The sequence below is a fragment of the Neophocaena asiaeorientalis genome, unplaced genomic scaffold (assembly GCF_003031525.2).
Source record: "Neophocaena asiaeorientalis asiaeorientalis breed wild unplaced genomic scaffold, Neophocaena_asiaeorientalis_V1.1 scaffold7, whole genome shotgun sequence".
Taxonomy (NCBI): Eukaryota; Metazoa; Chordata; class Mammalia; order Artiodactyla; family Phocoenidae; genus Neophocaena; species Neophocaena asiaeorientalis.
The window spans coordinates 8,098,804-8,114,363 of NW_020185337.1; the positions used below are offsets into that span (position 1 = coordinate 8,098,804).

General features: G+C 41.1%; 1 protein-coding gene across 14 annotated transcripts in view; it reads left to right on the forward strand.

Annotated features, from left to right (window-relative positions):
• MANBA (mannosidase beta) overlaps window positions 1-15,560 on the forward strand; it is a 148,767-nt gene that overhangs the window by 81,116 nt on the left and 52,091 nt on the right. For all 14 annotated transcript variants that reach the window (XR_003001993.1, XR_003001991.1, XR_003001986.1 and 11 more), the window contains one exon: window positions 11,652-11,796. Coding sequence is in view for 1 of the 14 variants with exons in the window: in XM_024736073.1 (XP_024591841.1) it covers window positions 11,652-11,796 (145 nt within the window). In the remaining 13 variants the exon portion in view is untranslated. The remainder of the gene's footprint in view (window positions 1-11,651; window positions 11,797-15,560) is intronic.

Consider the following 15,560-nt stretch of genomic DNA (forward strand, 5'->3'; position numbering starts at 1 on the left):
GGGCCCAGCCACTCCGCGGCATGTGGGATCTTCCCGGACCGGGGCACGAACCCGTGTCCCCTGCATCGGCAGGCGGACTCTCAACCACTGCGCCACCAGGGAAGCCCCTGTACCAGTTTTTATACAAACTCACGCTCACTCTCCTCAGTTTTCTCCTGTATGAAAACACAAAACCCTGGATGGAAGTTGAACAGAAAACTGTCAGCCAAAAGACTCTTTTTTTGGAAGGTGATAAACTGATGAGAATTTAAAATTTTCAACTATAATATTATCAATTCAGGAAGTTTTTCCTATGTAATATGTAATTTATAAACTTACCTCATAGAATACAAGTTTAAGGATTCTGTTGATATCTGTTCCTTTTAAAGTGTTGCAGTTCATCCTTATTAGTTTTTTGTAGCCAATATTCTATAAAAGTGTCTCAGTTTTGATACATGAAATAGGATGATCCTTATTTGCACACACGTGTGCATGTGTGAACCTTTTCAGCTGTTGTTTTTCATGCTGGCTTTTCTCCTCCCGGCTGTTCGTTTTATTACCGTTACTTTTTTTTTTTTTTTTTTTGAACTGCGCCACCGGGGAAGCCCTACCGTTACTTTATTCTACTTCCCCAAACCGCATTCAAAGAACTAACAGAAATAATTGTTCTTTCTGAACTCATGAGCATCAGAGGTACACAGTCAGGAGCTGGTGTAGAAGTGGGATTATTTATTGGCGGTTTTTGTTGGTGATGGCTTTTGTCTGATCCTTTAAGCATGAGCGTCCTATCAGGCATTGGCTGGGAATTGGACTTGTCCTTGTTGATTCTACCTTGGGACTTTTTGATATACTAGATGGGATCTGAGATGAAAGAAATCAGAATTATGATTTCTTTTGTTGTTTGTTTTCCGTGTTGGACTTTCCTGACTGAGTACAGACAGGAAATGTTAGGGTAACAAGTTTTTTCCCCTTACTACTTTGATATTAGAACAATCATCTTTCACCTGTGTATAAGAAGTAAAACCTTTCTTTGGTCCATTTTCTCTGTTCCCACTTCCAGCCCCTGATCTTGTTCTCATAATCTGTCATACTGTTCTGAAGAACTTGCCTGTGTGCCACTTTTTAAGACATTCTGTTAAGCAATTTATTTTGTGTGCAACTTTCAGAAAAATCTTGGCAGAGAAAGTAAGTTTCTTTACATTTAGATCCTTCCCTAGCTTCTCTTTATCTTACAACCACAAAGGTATCACTTAGGCTCTTACCTCTTTAATTCTTCTAATATTCCAAAATAATCTTGCCCTACCTTTCATTCTCCTACTTTAACCTGTTGTATTGTATTCCAAATAACCTACATACCTAGGCACACTTTTTTTTTTTTTTTACTTCTTTATTGGAGTATAATTGCTTTACAATGGTGTGTTAGTTTCTGCTTTATAACAAAGTGAATCAGTTATACATATACATATGTTCCCATATCTCTTCCCTCTTGCATCTCCCTCCCTCCCACCCTCCCTATCCCACCCCTCCAGGAGGTCACAAAGCACCGAGTTGATCTCCCTGTGCTATGCGGCTGCTTCCCACTAGCTATCTACCTTACATTTGGTAGTGTATATCCTCTCTCTCGCTTTGTCACAGCTTACCCTTCCCCCTCCCCATATCCTCAAGTCCATTCTCTAGTAGGTCTGTAGGCACACTCTCTTAAGCTGTGTCACAAAGACCGCGCTGCTTAGTTTGAGGACTGTCTACACTAACAAATCTGTTGCCAGCATCCTAGAGAGGAAGCTGGGCTATGGACAGTCGTTACTAACCCCTTAGCTTATAGCCCCCTCTAGTGCTTTCATTTATTCTTCACATATTTGTTGAGCATGTAATGAGGGCTAGAAGTTTGGGGATGTCCTTGAGAGACTCAGAGTCTTTAGGGATCCATTTTATCTACCCATGTTGCAAGTTACTTGATCATAAGAACTAAGAAAAAAAAAGCAGGCTATGCTGTAGGCTCAGGTGTTGGTGACACCTGCTACCCTGGAACAGTGTCTTGTTTGGTAAACAGCACTGAGATGTGATGGGGATCCAGGCCATGCTGAGCTTGTAAGTTGGGGGTAGGGTGGGTAAAGGAGGGGAATGAAGGTAAGATTAGTAACATCGTATATTATACATTAGTGTAGTATTATATTTATATGCATCACGTAATTTAACAGTCAAGCAGACAATTAGCATTCTTTGCGTGTCTACTCAGACACCTGGCCCTGGGGCAGGAAGGTGCCTTGTATACCTTCTCATGTAATCTAACATCTCTAGCCATCTCTGTTACTGTTTCCATTTTAGACATGAGGAAACAGAGGCTCAGAAAGGTTAAGTATTTTTCCCAAGTTCTCAGGGCAATGAATGGAGCAGGTTTCTGCTTTTAAAACTATAATATTAAATCTCTTCGCAATTGAGATAAGGGAAATTCTATAACTACTGAGGTGGTTGGTTGAATTATAACATCAATTTTTAACAGTTAAGTAAAGAAGACTTCAGAAATTTGGCACAATAGAGAATATGAACAAAGCCAAAAGTTAATTCTTCGAAAAGATCAACAAAATTGAAAAACATTTAGCTAGCTTGGCCAAGAAAATAAGAGAGGAGACTCAATTTACTAAATCAGGAATGAAAGAGGGAACATTACTATTGACCTTACAGAAATAAAAAGGGTGATAAGGGAATACTGTAAACAATTCTGTGACAAGTGATATATCCTAAATGAAATGGACAAATTCCTAGAAAGACACAAACTATGAAACCTGACTCAAGAAGAAATAGACAATATGAATAGACCTTTAACAACTAAAGAGATTGAGTTAGTAATTCAAAAACTTCCCTCAAAGATGGCTTCACTAGTGAATTCTAAAAAACGTTTAAGGAAGAATTAACACAACCCTTCACAAACTCTTCAAAAAAATAGAAGAGGCAAAATCACTTCCTAACTCATTCTGTGAAGGCATTGTTATCCTGATACTAAAACTGGACAAAGACATATCAAGAAAAGTACACTACAGACCAATATCCCTTATGAATATAGACAGAAGGAAGTCTTCAGCGAAATAATAATCCAAATCCAGCAGCATATAAAAAGGTTTATATATCACAGTCAAGTGGGATTTATCTCAGGAATGCAGGGCTAGTTCAACATATGAATGTCAATCAATGTAATACACCATATTAATAGAATAAAGGAAAAACAACTACATGATAATCTCAATAGATGAAGGAAAAGCACTAGCCCAAATCCAACACCCTTTCATGATAAGAAAATTCAACAAACTGGGAATAGAAAGGAGCTTCCTTGACCTGAAAAAGAGCATCTGTGAAGAACCCATAGCTAATATCATATTTAATAGTGAAAGAAAGAGAGCTTTCCCCCTAAGATCAGGAACAAGACAAGGATGCCTGCTCTTGTCACTTCTATTCAGCATTGTACTGGAGATTCTAGTCAGCACAATTAGGCAAGAAAATGAAATAAAAGGCATCCAGATTGGAAAGAAAGAAGTAAAATGATATCTGCTGATGAATGATCTTATATATAGAAAACCATAAAAAAATCTACCTAAAAACCTATTAGAACTAAGAATTTAGCAACTTTGCTAAAGTCCTATTGATATAGGATCAATATACAAATATCAGTTGTATTTTAAGCAATAAAAAGTTTGAAAATGAACTTAAGTGAACAATAATATCAGAAAGTATATAATACTTTGGAACATATTTAAACTAAAGAGACATAAGACTTGCACACTGAAAACTACAAAACATTACTGATGGAAATTAAGGAAATGGAAAGACATTCTGTGTTCATGGATTGGAAGACTTAATATTGTGTCAGATCACAGATAGCAGAACTCCCCAAATTGATCTACAGATTCAACACAGCTCCTATCAAAATTCCTACTACCGTCTTTGGAGAAATGGGCAAAGTGATCCTAAAATTTATATAGAAATGCAAGGCACTAAGAGTAGTCAAAACAATCTTGAAAAAGAAGAACAAGTTTAAAACACTTCCTGCTTTTAAAACTTACTACAAAGCTATAGTAATCAAGGCAGTGTGGTACTGGCATAAGGACAGACATACAGATTGATTAAAAAGACTTGAGGGCTTCCCTGGTGGCGCAGTGGTTGAGAGTCTGCCTGCCGGTGCAGGGGACATGGGTTCGTGCCCCGGTCCGGAAAGATCCCACATGCCGCGGAAAGGCTGGGCCCGTGAGCCATGGCCACTGAGCCTGCGCATCCGGAGCCTGTGCTCCACAATGGGAGAGGCCACAGCAGTGAGGGGCCCGCGTACTGCAAAAAAAACCAAAAAAACAGAAACAAACAAACAAAAAAAAGACTTGAGAGTCCAGAAATAAACACATACATCTATGGTCGATTGATTTTCTACAAGGGTGCCAAGACAATAAAATGGAGAAAGAATAGTGTTTTGAACAAATCGTGCTAGAATAACTGAATGTACACATGTCGGAGAATGAATTTGGACCTCTACCTCACACCGTATACAAAAATTAAAATGGATTAAAGATCCAAATGTATGAAACTCTTAGAAGAAAACATAGGTGTAAATCTTTGTGAAGTTTGATTAGGTAACAGTTTCTTAGATATGACACCAAAGCACAAGCAACTGAAGAAAAAAATAAATTGGACTTCATCAAAATCAAAAACTTTTGTGTGTCAAAGGACACTATCACAAAAGTGAAAAGATGATCCACAGGATGGGAGAAAAAATTTGCGAGTCATATGTCTAATAAGGATCTAATGTCCAGAATATATTAAGAACTCTTACAACTCAATAATGAAGACAACCTAATTTACAAATGGGCAAAAGATTTGAAGAGACATTTCTCCAAAGAAAATGACCAATAGGTACATGAAAAGATGCACATTATTAGTCACTAGGGAAATGCAAATCAAAACCACATGAGATACCACTCATGTCCACTAGGATATCTAGAATTAAAAAAAAAAAAAAGAAAATAACAAGTATTGGTAAGTGTATTGGTCAGGATTCTCCAGAGAAGCAGAACCAATATGATATATGTAGACATATAAAAGAGGAAAGTTGTTATAGGAATTGGCTGAAATGATTACAGAGGCCGAGAAATCCTACAGTCTGCCATCTGCAAGAAGGAGAACCAGGAAAGCCGGTGGTATAATTCAGTTTGAGTCTTGAGGCCTGAGAACTGAGGGGCCATTGGTGTAAGTCCCAGAGTTCCAGGGACCAAGAACCAGGAGCTCCAGTGTCGGAGGGTAAAAGAAGCTGTGTCCCAGCTCAAGAAGAGAGAGAGAGAATTCACCCTTCCTCCCCTTTTGTTTGATTCAGGCCATCAGGCAACTTGATGATGCTCACACACTGGTGAGGACGGACCTTCTTTACGCAGTCTATTGAATCACCAAAAACATCCCCACAGACACACCCAGAAATAGTGTTTACCAGCCATGTAGGCATCCCTTAACCCAGTCAAGTTCACACATAAAGTTAACCGTCACAGTAATGATGTGGAGAAATTAGAAACCTCAAATGTTGCTAGTGGGAATGTAAAATGGTACAGCTACTGTGGAGAAGTTTGTCAGTTTCTTAAAAAGTTAAACAGTTACCATAGGACACAGAAATTCTACTCTTAGGTATATATCCAAGAAAATTGAAAACATGTTCACACAAAAAGTTGTGTATAAATGTTCATAATAGCCAAAAAGTTAAAACAATCCAAATGTTTATTAGCCAATAAGTGGATAAACAAAATGTGGCATATCCATACAATGAAATAGTATTCAGCAGAATAAAAAGGTTTGAAATACTGGTACATAATACAACATGGGTGAACCTTGAAAACTTTAGGCTAACTGAAGGAAGCCAGTCACAAAAGGCTATATACTGTATTATTCCACTTATGTGAAATGTCCAGAATAGGCAAATCCATAGAGACAGAATGTAGATGAGTGGCTTCCAGAAGCAGAGGAGAGAGAAGAATGAGCAGGGACAGATGAACCAGTTCAGATTTTAGAGGGTGATGATGCAAACATTCTGGAATGAGGTAGTGGTGAGAGTTGCACAACCTGTGACTACACTAAAAACCAATGAATTATAAATTGTAAAAGAGTGAATTGTATAGTATGAATTATATCCAGTTAAAAAATGGCTTTATTGGAAGATTCTTATTGTCAGGATAATTTTAAGTAAATAAAGTATATAAATACCATCGTATCAGGAGAACTTATCACATGGCTTCTCCTAGTTCCAAGGGTAGAGGGTGTGGTTCTGAGCATGTAGCCCAGCTACAACTCTATCACTCTGGAGGAAGGGGAGAATGGGTTTTTGTAGACAGCAACCTTCATCACAGTGGCAGAGCTAGAATTGGAACCTAGGTCTTGGTGTCCTGGTCCAATTTCTTTTTCCCATACCATGTTTCTCTAAAGGGACTGATTTCATAAGTGTAATCAAGCAAGCTGCTGAAAATAGGCATATTTTGGAACTAAAATTAGATTTGTCTGCTAACAGTGGGACTGAGTAACCTAGGAAATGACTAAGCATTTATCCTTCTCATATATAAAGATTGCTTTCTTTAGGAAAAGATGCATGAATATATAAATACAGGTACAGTTTTTAAAGGGAAAGAGGCAGTTGCAGAGATTTTTTTTCCCCAGGGAAGTAGGATTGTACATTTTCCCTTTAAGATGGATAGTGGGCTTCTGCATTTTTATGAACAGAGGTGTCATTCATTAGCCCTAACTGGCACCCACTGGTTTGGATAAACCCAGATCCATGTTATAGGCATGGCACCATCCGCCTGTGGAGGGTACTGCATGGTGCACGTGCCAGAACCCGGAGCACTGAAGAGCCTTGGTTATCACTTTCACACTAAATTCAGGTGTGATAGGCTACTAGTTAGAGCTTGCCTAGTGCTCTTTTCCTTTCATTCCTAGCAAGGCTTAGGAGTCCTGCTTGCCTTAAACATTTTTTTAAGTTTAAAAGGATCGCTAATGTTTACCTATTAAACCAGAAAAGGCAAATTACAGCTAGGACGGCTTCCCTGGTGGCACAGTGGTTGAGAGTCCGCCTGCCGATGCAGGGCACACGGGTTCGTGCCCCGGTCCGGGAGGATCCCACATGCCGCGGAGTGGCTGGGCCCGTGAGCCATGGCCACTGAGCCTGCGTGTCCGGAGCCTGTGCTCCGCAACGGGAGAGGCCACAGCAGTGAGAGGCCCACATACCACACACACAGAAAAAAAATTACAGCTGGGAAATTGTTAGAATAGATATACGGAAATAAATATTTTAAATATTTTTTGCAGGTAGTTCTGAGAATTGAAATAGTTCAGGGACTGAAAACTCAAATGTTTGTAGGGACCAGGCGGGTAATTTAAATGGATGAGAGTCTGAATACTGGGGATTGTGGCAAAATGGAGCATACAGGCCCTGACTTAAGACATTAAACGACAACAAGAAGAAACAAAAAGCACCAGCTCTGTGAGCCAATTAAAACCTGCGTGGGGCTGAGTTCTGCCTGGAGGCTAGCAGTTTATGGCAGCCTCTTGACTGGAACCTAATATAGCAACATGCAACAAGGACTTTAAAATGTGTCATATATTATTATCAAAAGAGACAACAGAAGAGGCAAAGAAATTAATTTGGACATAAAATATTCTTTGCTCTTGTATTTAAAGAAAAAATCTGCAAACCATTCAAATGCCGAATAATTATTGGAGAATGATTCATCAAACTATGGTATAACTGTGGAACCATTTAGAGCACAGAGATATATAGAAAATGCCAGGGCATCACATGGAAATGTACACGTGAAAATTAAGTGAGAGTAGAATACAAAATTATAAACGTATATGAGTTACAGTATATGTTAACAAAGATCAGGCAGGAATTTGGAGCATTGTAAAAAATTTGCCACTCATCAGACTTTTTCCCCCTGAAAAGAAGCTTAAATTCACCATGAAGAAAATGCAGGTCACCTCCACCAAGCCCATCAGTAAAATATCTAATTGTCCTTTAGGTTAGATCCAACTAAGCACAAGCATGACTGTTTCAATAGATATGACTTTGTCCTAGAAGTTTTTATTTTTGCCTGAAAGAGGTGACTTAATTTCCTACTCTGGTATACACTGATGTTTTGTTCCCCACCTCAAAATTCCGATTTTTACTTTTCTCCTGTTCACCCTGTTTTATAAATCTGGATCCAAGGAAACAGATTCCAGTCCCAAACTTCTTGAGTGACGCCCCTCCCTCCATTCTACTCGTGGGTCCACGCTGAGCCAAGTCCCACAGCAGAATATTGCAGGTCCTTTGGCTTCCTTGGTGTATCAGGAATGGCCCCGGCTTTGGAGATACTTCAGATCCTGGAAGTTCCAGAATTGTTGGCCAACACCCAAAGTGGAGTGTCCATGGTGGTCGCCATTTGATGCCCGTGCTTGGACTGTCAGGGCTGGGCTAGCCCCTCTGGAGTGTCTGGTGATCAGAATACCTCTCCCCATGTGTTCCTTATTGGTGTGATGAGGGCTTCCTCATCTTCTCCTCCTGTGATCCCTTTACACACCGTCCATAAAGCCTTAGCTGATTTTTCAGGAATCTCAGGATGAGAACAGAGACTTCTTGTTGTTCAGTGCCTCGGGTGTGTGTGCTGCAGGGCAGGGACTGTGGCTGGCTTGATTTTGTGCCCATGGGCCAATTTTAGCTTGGTTGGTGGGGACGTTATTTGAGGGCTGAGGTGATTTAAATAAGTTCAGATATTATCAAATTTTAAAAACAAATACAAAGGTTACTTCCCATGCTGATGTGAGGTTAAATCTCTAATGGGCATGCGTTGATAATTGGTGCTGCCCTCAGATCTGTTTCTACTAAGATTTCAATTGGCTGCTTTACCTTCACTGAACTTTCTAGAAATCGCTCCACAACACTGATTTTGTACAATAACTCGACAAACATGTGAACGCTTAATCAAGGGACTTGATTTCCCTGTGCCTAGCTATCCAGGCCTAGAAGTAGATAAATCTCTTTCTTCTTTAGTTCAGACGAGATTGGTATTTTTAGAAGGAACTTGATTAGAGATCCTGAGTCTAATTGTTACTCACCTGGGTCCTTGGACTCTTAATCCGTAGAAATTGATAAGAGGCCAGAGGAGAATTTCAGGCAAGACTTTATCAGGACTCGTGCTGCAGCATGAGGGAGCGAAAACAAGTAACAGGTGCTGTTGGTTCCCTGACTCCTTAAAGGGGTGAGGCTGGAGGTGGACTGGTGGCTTGGCTGGGAGGTGTAGTTTAGGTGGTCTGCGCGCCCCTTGGTGGTGCTGCGTGCAGGAATCACGCGCAGTACCCTGCTTTTGCTTCTGACACCTCGGAAATGGCAGTTGGTTTGTGGCCTTTCTGTATCTTATTGTTCATAATTTGCTCCCACTGTGCGTGTGTGCAGTTGGTTTTAGTCCTGTATAGTTTCTTTGCGTTCTGTTGCTTGAGGAGACGTTTGTCCAGGTGCAAGCACTCTGGTAGGGCGTCCCAGGTCCTAGCGTGTCTCATAATTGCAGATTAACTTGACGGTTATAGATCATAGTTCTTAGGCCTGTTTTTCGTATTTCACTCCTTGACTTAGTGCTAGACTAATACATTCAGAGAGTATCCTGTGGTCATTTTGAGCTTGGCACCCACCCTTGCCACTCTGTTCGTGAGATTCTTACTTTCTTTAGACCGTTATCTGCCTGTTATCACGGCTGTGCTCCCAGTGGTCTGGTTCCTGAATGGAAAGGGCATTTCTTTACCTGCTCACAGCTAACATCATCTCTTGCCTAGAAGATTATAATAGATTTCTAAATGGTCTCCCCGAATGCCCTCTAGTCCCCTGACTCCTTTCAGCGGTTAGAGGCGCCTGTTGCAAATGCAAGTCTGATCACTTCACCCTTTAGCTTAAAAGCTTTCTGTGACTTCCAGTTGCCTTTAGGATACATCCCAAACCTTCCCAGGTCTGGCCTCTGCATCCCCACCAGCCTTGCTGCCATTGCTCCCGGCTTTCTGAGTTCAGGCTGCCTTGGCCTTCTTTCAGTTCTTTGCTGTGCATTCTCCTTTCACCACGTGTGTCCTCTCTGGCTGCAGGGTTCTGCCCTCTATCTTTTTCTCTTTCCTGTACTTGGAGGCCAATCTCCCTCCTCAGCTAGACCCATTTCCCCTCCTATCCAGGCTCCTAACATCACACACCTCTCTTTCTTAGCCCTCATTACTGTTTAAAGTTTCCATATATTTGTGTGATTCTTTGGTTAAGGCCTGTCCTCTACACAAGCCAATATGCTCCACAAGGGTGGGCTGTCTCTTTTTTGCTGGGGGGGGGGCTTACCATTACCAGCATGCAACACACACTGTAAGTGTTCATTAAATTTTTATTGAACGGCTGTGATTTCTTCTCGCTTTGCCCTTCTGGAGTTTGCCAGCTGTGCCTCATGTAAGTTGTAACTTCATCTGCGACTTCCTCACTAGCCAGCTCTCCTCGATCTAAAGGTCTCGCTTCATTGGAGCTTTTCTAGTGTTTTAGGAAGGCATCTGAACTTGGTCTTCTAGTGGCCATATATGCATCCCTCTTTTTCCTCCTCTGTGAAAATCCAGACCCTACTCTAAGGCCGTCCTTTTCTCTGACTGGGGAATCCTTGCAGCTCTGACTGTCTCTCCAGGTTCTCCTTGGTAATTAAGTAATTAAGGGTCTTGCATGAAGTTTTTTCATGCCTCTTAAATAAGAACTAAATTTACTTGTCTCTTTGTTGCAGTTTACAATCTGTTCTGCTATAAGGAAGGAACTGCATTCATAAGAAGTTTTACATTATCAAAAGGCATGATATAAAAAACAACTGCTTGATAGAAGAAAGGGGTTAGGGATTTGACAATATCAGAGTCATAATATAGTTCTTTTTCTATAGAATTATTTTCTAATAAACTATTTTCTTAATAGCCACGAAAGTGTTAGTAAAACCCGTCACTGCCCACAACTTAGTGTTTGCTCTGGAATCACAGTCTTTGTTTTCCGTCATTGCCTCCACTATCGTTGGCAAAGAACCTTTTACACCATCCTGTTTCCACGATTACCTGATTACCCATTGTTAAGCCCAATACCAAGCTTCTCCCCAGACCCAGCTGCTACAGACAACAGCTTCTCATACTCAGGGGTTGGTTCCAGATCTAGTATAATGATGGCATATATAATGGTAATGAAATTCCCAAATTTATTCAAGCCTATAATTTTCTCAGATCTAGACAGCCTACCTCAAGCAAAAACACCTGTTTTTTTTTAAATCTCGCAATGGACTGAGCTTCTCTTTTTGAATAATCTTTTTTTTAAGGTTGAAGTGTAGTTGATTTACAATGTTGTAAGTTTCTGGTGTACAGCAACATGATTCAGTTACACATATATATTCTTTTTCATATTTTCCATTATGGTTTATTACAGGATACAGAATATAGTTCCCTGTGCTCTACTGTAGGGCCTTGTTGTTTATTCTATATATAGTAGTTTGCATCTGCTAGTCCCAAACTCCCAGTTCAACCCGCCCCCTGCCCCTTGGCAACCACAAGTCTGTTCTCTATATCTGTGAGTCTATTTCTGTTTTGCAGATAAATTCATTTGAAAAACACCTGTGTTGTAATGTTTTCCCCTGAATCAGGTGATGCAGGCCCAGTGTGTCAAAACAGAAACTGAATTCTACCGCCGCAGTCGCAGCGAGATAGTGCATGGAGAAGGGCACACCATGGGGGCACTTTATTGGCAGTTGAATGACATCTGGCAGGCTCCTTCCTGGTCTTCTCTAGGTAAGTGTTTCAGTATTCTTTGTGTGAGTGAGAGAAAGCCATACCTGTGGGGAGAGGCACTGAGAGAGCACAGAGCTGGAAGGGTCAGATGAACCCAAGCAGGACTCCAGGGAGAGGAGGCTGTCCAGCTGCTGGTCTCGGAGCTGCGGCCTCCTCTCCCACCTTCACAGTCTTTCCAGGAGCCTTAGAGGCAGCCTCGCTACGAGTTCTGAGCTGTGCAGTCGCAAAAGCAGGCGAAGGAAGGGAAAGATTCATGCGTGAAGATCTCAGCCATGTGTCTTCTGATGGTTGCTTAGAATTTTGAGTTTACTTAAGAGGACTTTCCAGGGCAAAAGGAGATTGACATAAGCACCCCTTCTTCTGTTTAGGAGAATCCAACCACAGGAAAGTTTGGCCCAGCTAAGTGTTAAAATGTCCCTTTGCTGACTCCCCTTCAAGTCTGTCAGGTCATCTTTCTTTCGCCCTGTTGATCTCTTGGGGGAAAGGGAATTGAGTGAGAAATCCAAGTAAGAAGGGTTATCAGGTGAACATGTCTGTTCAATGAGGAACAGGTGAGATGGCTGACATGGTGCTTGCAGTTTGAATTATTTCATCTATTTTCGTGCATTAAAAAAAAGGTGTATTAATGAATGTTGGCCTTCACTAAGAGGTGATTTGAAGCCAAGTTCAGTTAATGATATGAACAAAAGTTTCGAGTCAAAAATGAGGCAAGGCCGTAAAGTAAGAAGGCCATTTTGCTGGGTGAGGCTCTTAAACAAGCTGAGAATGCAGAGCACAGAGTTCCTTCCCCACATGCTTTGAATAAGTGCTCATCACCTCTGCAGGGAACTGCAGTCTTGATCAGGTTTCCCTGATCAAACTCTTTATCTACACCAACCAGAGAAAAGGGTATTTAATGAGAGTCAGGAGATAGATGCTAGGGGAATAGCCTTTCTGGGACGCTTAAACCGGAGAGAGAGATGTTGTTCAGAGGTACTTGGAGGCTGAGCCTGCTTCCTGTCTGCGGATGCGGCGGTGGTCTTCTGAAGCTGAGTTCGGTTCAAGGAGTGGGAGAGCCCAGGCTTTGTAACTCTTCCCTTAAATGACCCTATGTTCTTCAGAAAGGATTTCAGAGTATGATGGCAGAGTAAGAATTTGTCTGCCTTCTAAACTCTGGCAGGACAGTGCATTCGAGGAGAGGGTCACCATCTCCTGGGGGTGTCACCGTTTAGTAACTAAGGTATGTATCACTGAGACCTTTTGCTTCAACTGCTGTTCTCTTGAATGTCTTTTGTTTGTGGCCTTGATTGCTACAACCACGCATTTGAAGTCTTTCTCCTGTAATGGATGCCACACGTGAGAGTGAGTAAGTTATCTCAGGTCCAAGCCACTTTCCATTTATCAGAAAACTTTCCAAATATAAGTTCTAGTTCATTTCATAGATCTAATTGGAAAGGCCTCTCCACCCTTCCCCTCTCATTGTTATTTATTTATTTTTGTTTTTGCGGTACGCGGGCCTCTCACTGTTGTGGCCTCTCCCGTTGTGGAGCACAGGCTCCGGACACGCAGGCTCAGCGGCCATGGCTCACGGGCCCAGCCGCTCTGCAGCATGTGGGATCCTCCCGGACCCGGGCACGAACCCGTGTGCCCTGCATCGGCAGGCGGACTCTCAACCACTGCGCCACCAGGGAAGCCCTCTCATTGTTATTTTTAAGGGGAAATACTAAGAGTTGGAATTGAAGTGCTGGAGAGTTGAACTTTTGCAAAACCTAAAGAAATTAGTTCTAGCTGAACCTCAAAACCGTGTTCCTTCATCTCAGCAGCTTGCACGGGTGAATTCTAGAAGTGCTCCCTCATTCTCTCTCCCCCTCTCTCCCACCCGCTTTCCCTCATCTTACTCTCTCACCCCCTGCTCTCTCTCCCTCTCCCTGTATACCTTTCTCTGAAGCTGTCTGGTGATGCAGTGTTTTGTGGAGAAGGATCTTCTTTCTGAAATAGAGGCACGTTGAAATATTTTTTGGTTTGTGGGTTTAGCATACCAGAGATGCCAACAGGGCACCGGATTCTGCAGGTTCTTGAGAGCTTCTAATTGTATTTGAGGAATTGTCATTAATTGTCATGCGTTTGGTTGTCCCCCTCCAGTCTGAACTTACCAGCCATGTTTGTGATTGTGGTTGCTTTGTTTCACTCAGAGGATTTTGTGCCTATGGGAAAAGGAGACTTTGAGTTCTAAGTAAGTTTATTTTTTAAAAAAAATTTAATTTAATTTATATTTATCTATTTTTATTGAGGTATAGTTGATCTACAATATTAGTTTCAGGTGTACAATATAGTGATTCAAAATTTTATAGATTATACTCCATTGAAAGTTATTATAGAATATTGGCTATATTCCCTGTGCTCTACAGTATAGCCTTGTAGCTTATTTATTTTATACATAGTCCTTTGTACTTCTTAATCTGCTGTCCCTATGTTGCACTTTGCTCCTTCCCTCTCCCCACGAGTAACCAATAGTTTGTTCTCTATATCTGTGAGTCTGTTTCTGTTCCATTCATCCATTTGTTTCGATTTTTAGACTACACATATAAATGATAACATATAGAGTATTTGTCTTTCTCTGTCTGACTTATTTCACTAAGCATAATACCCCCCAGGTCCATCCATGTGTTGCAAATGGCAAAATTTCATACTTTTATGGGCAATTAATATTCCATTGCATATATATATATATGAATATATATATATACCACATCTTCTTTATCCATTCATCTGTTGATGGACACTTAGGTTGCTTCCACATCTTTGCTCTTGTAAATAATGCTGCAGTGAACATTGGGGTGCATGTATCTTTTCGAATTAGTGTTTTTATTTTCTTTGGATATATACCCAGGAGTGGAATTGCCAGGTCTTATAGTTCTATTTTTAGTTTTTTTTGAGGCACCTCCATCCTGTTTTCTATAGTGGCCGCATCAATTTACATTACCACCAGTACTGTAGGAGGGTTCCCTTTTTCTCCACATCCTTGCCAACATTTACTCTTTGTGGTCGTTTTGAATATAGTCATTCTGACAGATGTGAGGTGATACCTCATTGTGGTTTTGATTTGCATCCCTGATGATCAACAACACTGAGTATATTTTCATATGCCTGTTGGTCATCTGTATGTCTTATTTCGAAAAATGTCTATTCAGGTCTCCTCCCCATTTTTTTTTTTTTTTTGCGTTACGCAGGCCTCTCACTGTTGTGGCCTCTCCCATTGCAGAGCACAGGCTCTGGACACGCAGGCTCAGTGGCCATGGCTTCCAGGCCCAGCTGCTTCGCGGCATGTGGGATCTTCCTGGACCGGGGCACGAACCCGTGTCTCCTGCATTGGCAGGTGGACTCTCAACCACTGCGCCACCAGGGAAGCCCTCCTCCCCATTTTTTGATTGGGTTGTTTGTTTTTTCTATATTGAGTTGTATGAGCTGTTTATATATTTTTGTATATTAACCTCTTATCGGTCGTATCATTTGCAAATATTTTCTCCCAATCAGTAGGCTGTCTTTTCATTGTGTTTATGGTTTCTTTTGCTGTGCAGAAGCTTTTAAGATTAATTAGATCCATTTGTTTATTTTTCCTTTTGTTTCTTTTGCCTGAGGAGACAGAGCCAAAAAAATATTGCTACAATTTATGTCAGAGTATTTTGCCTATGTTTTCCTCTAGGAATTTTATGGTTTCTGGTCTTACATTTAGGTCCTTAATCCAGTTTGAGTTTATTTTTGTAACTGGTGTGAGAAAATGTTCT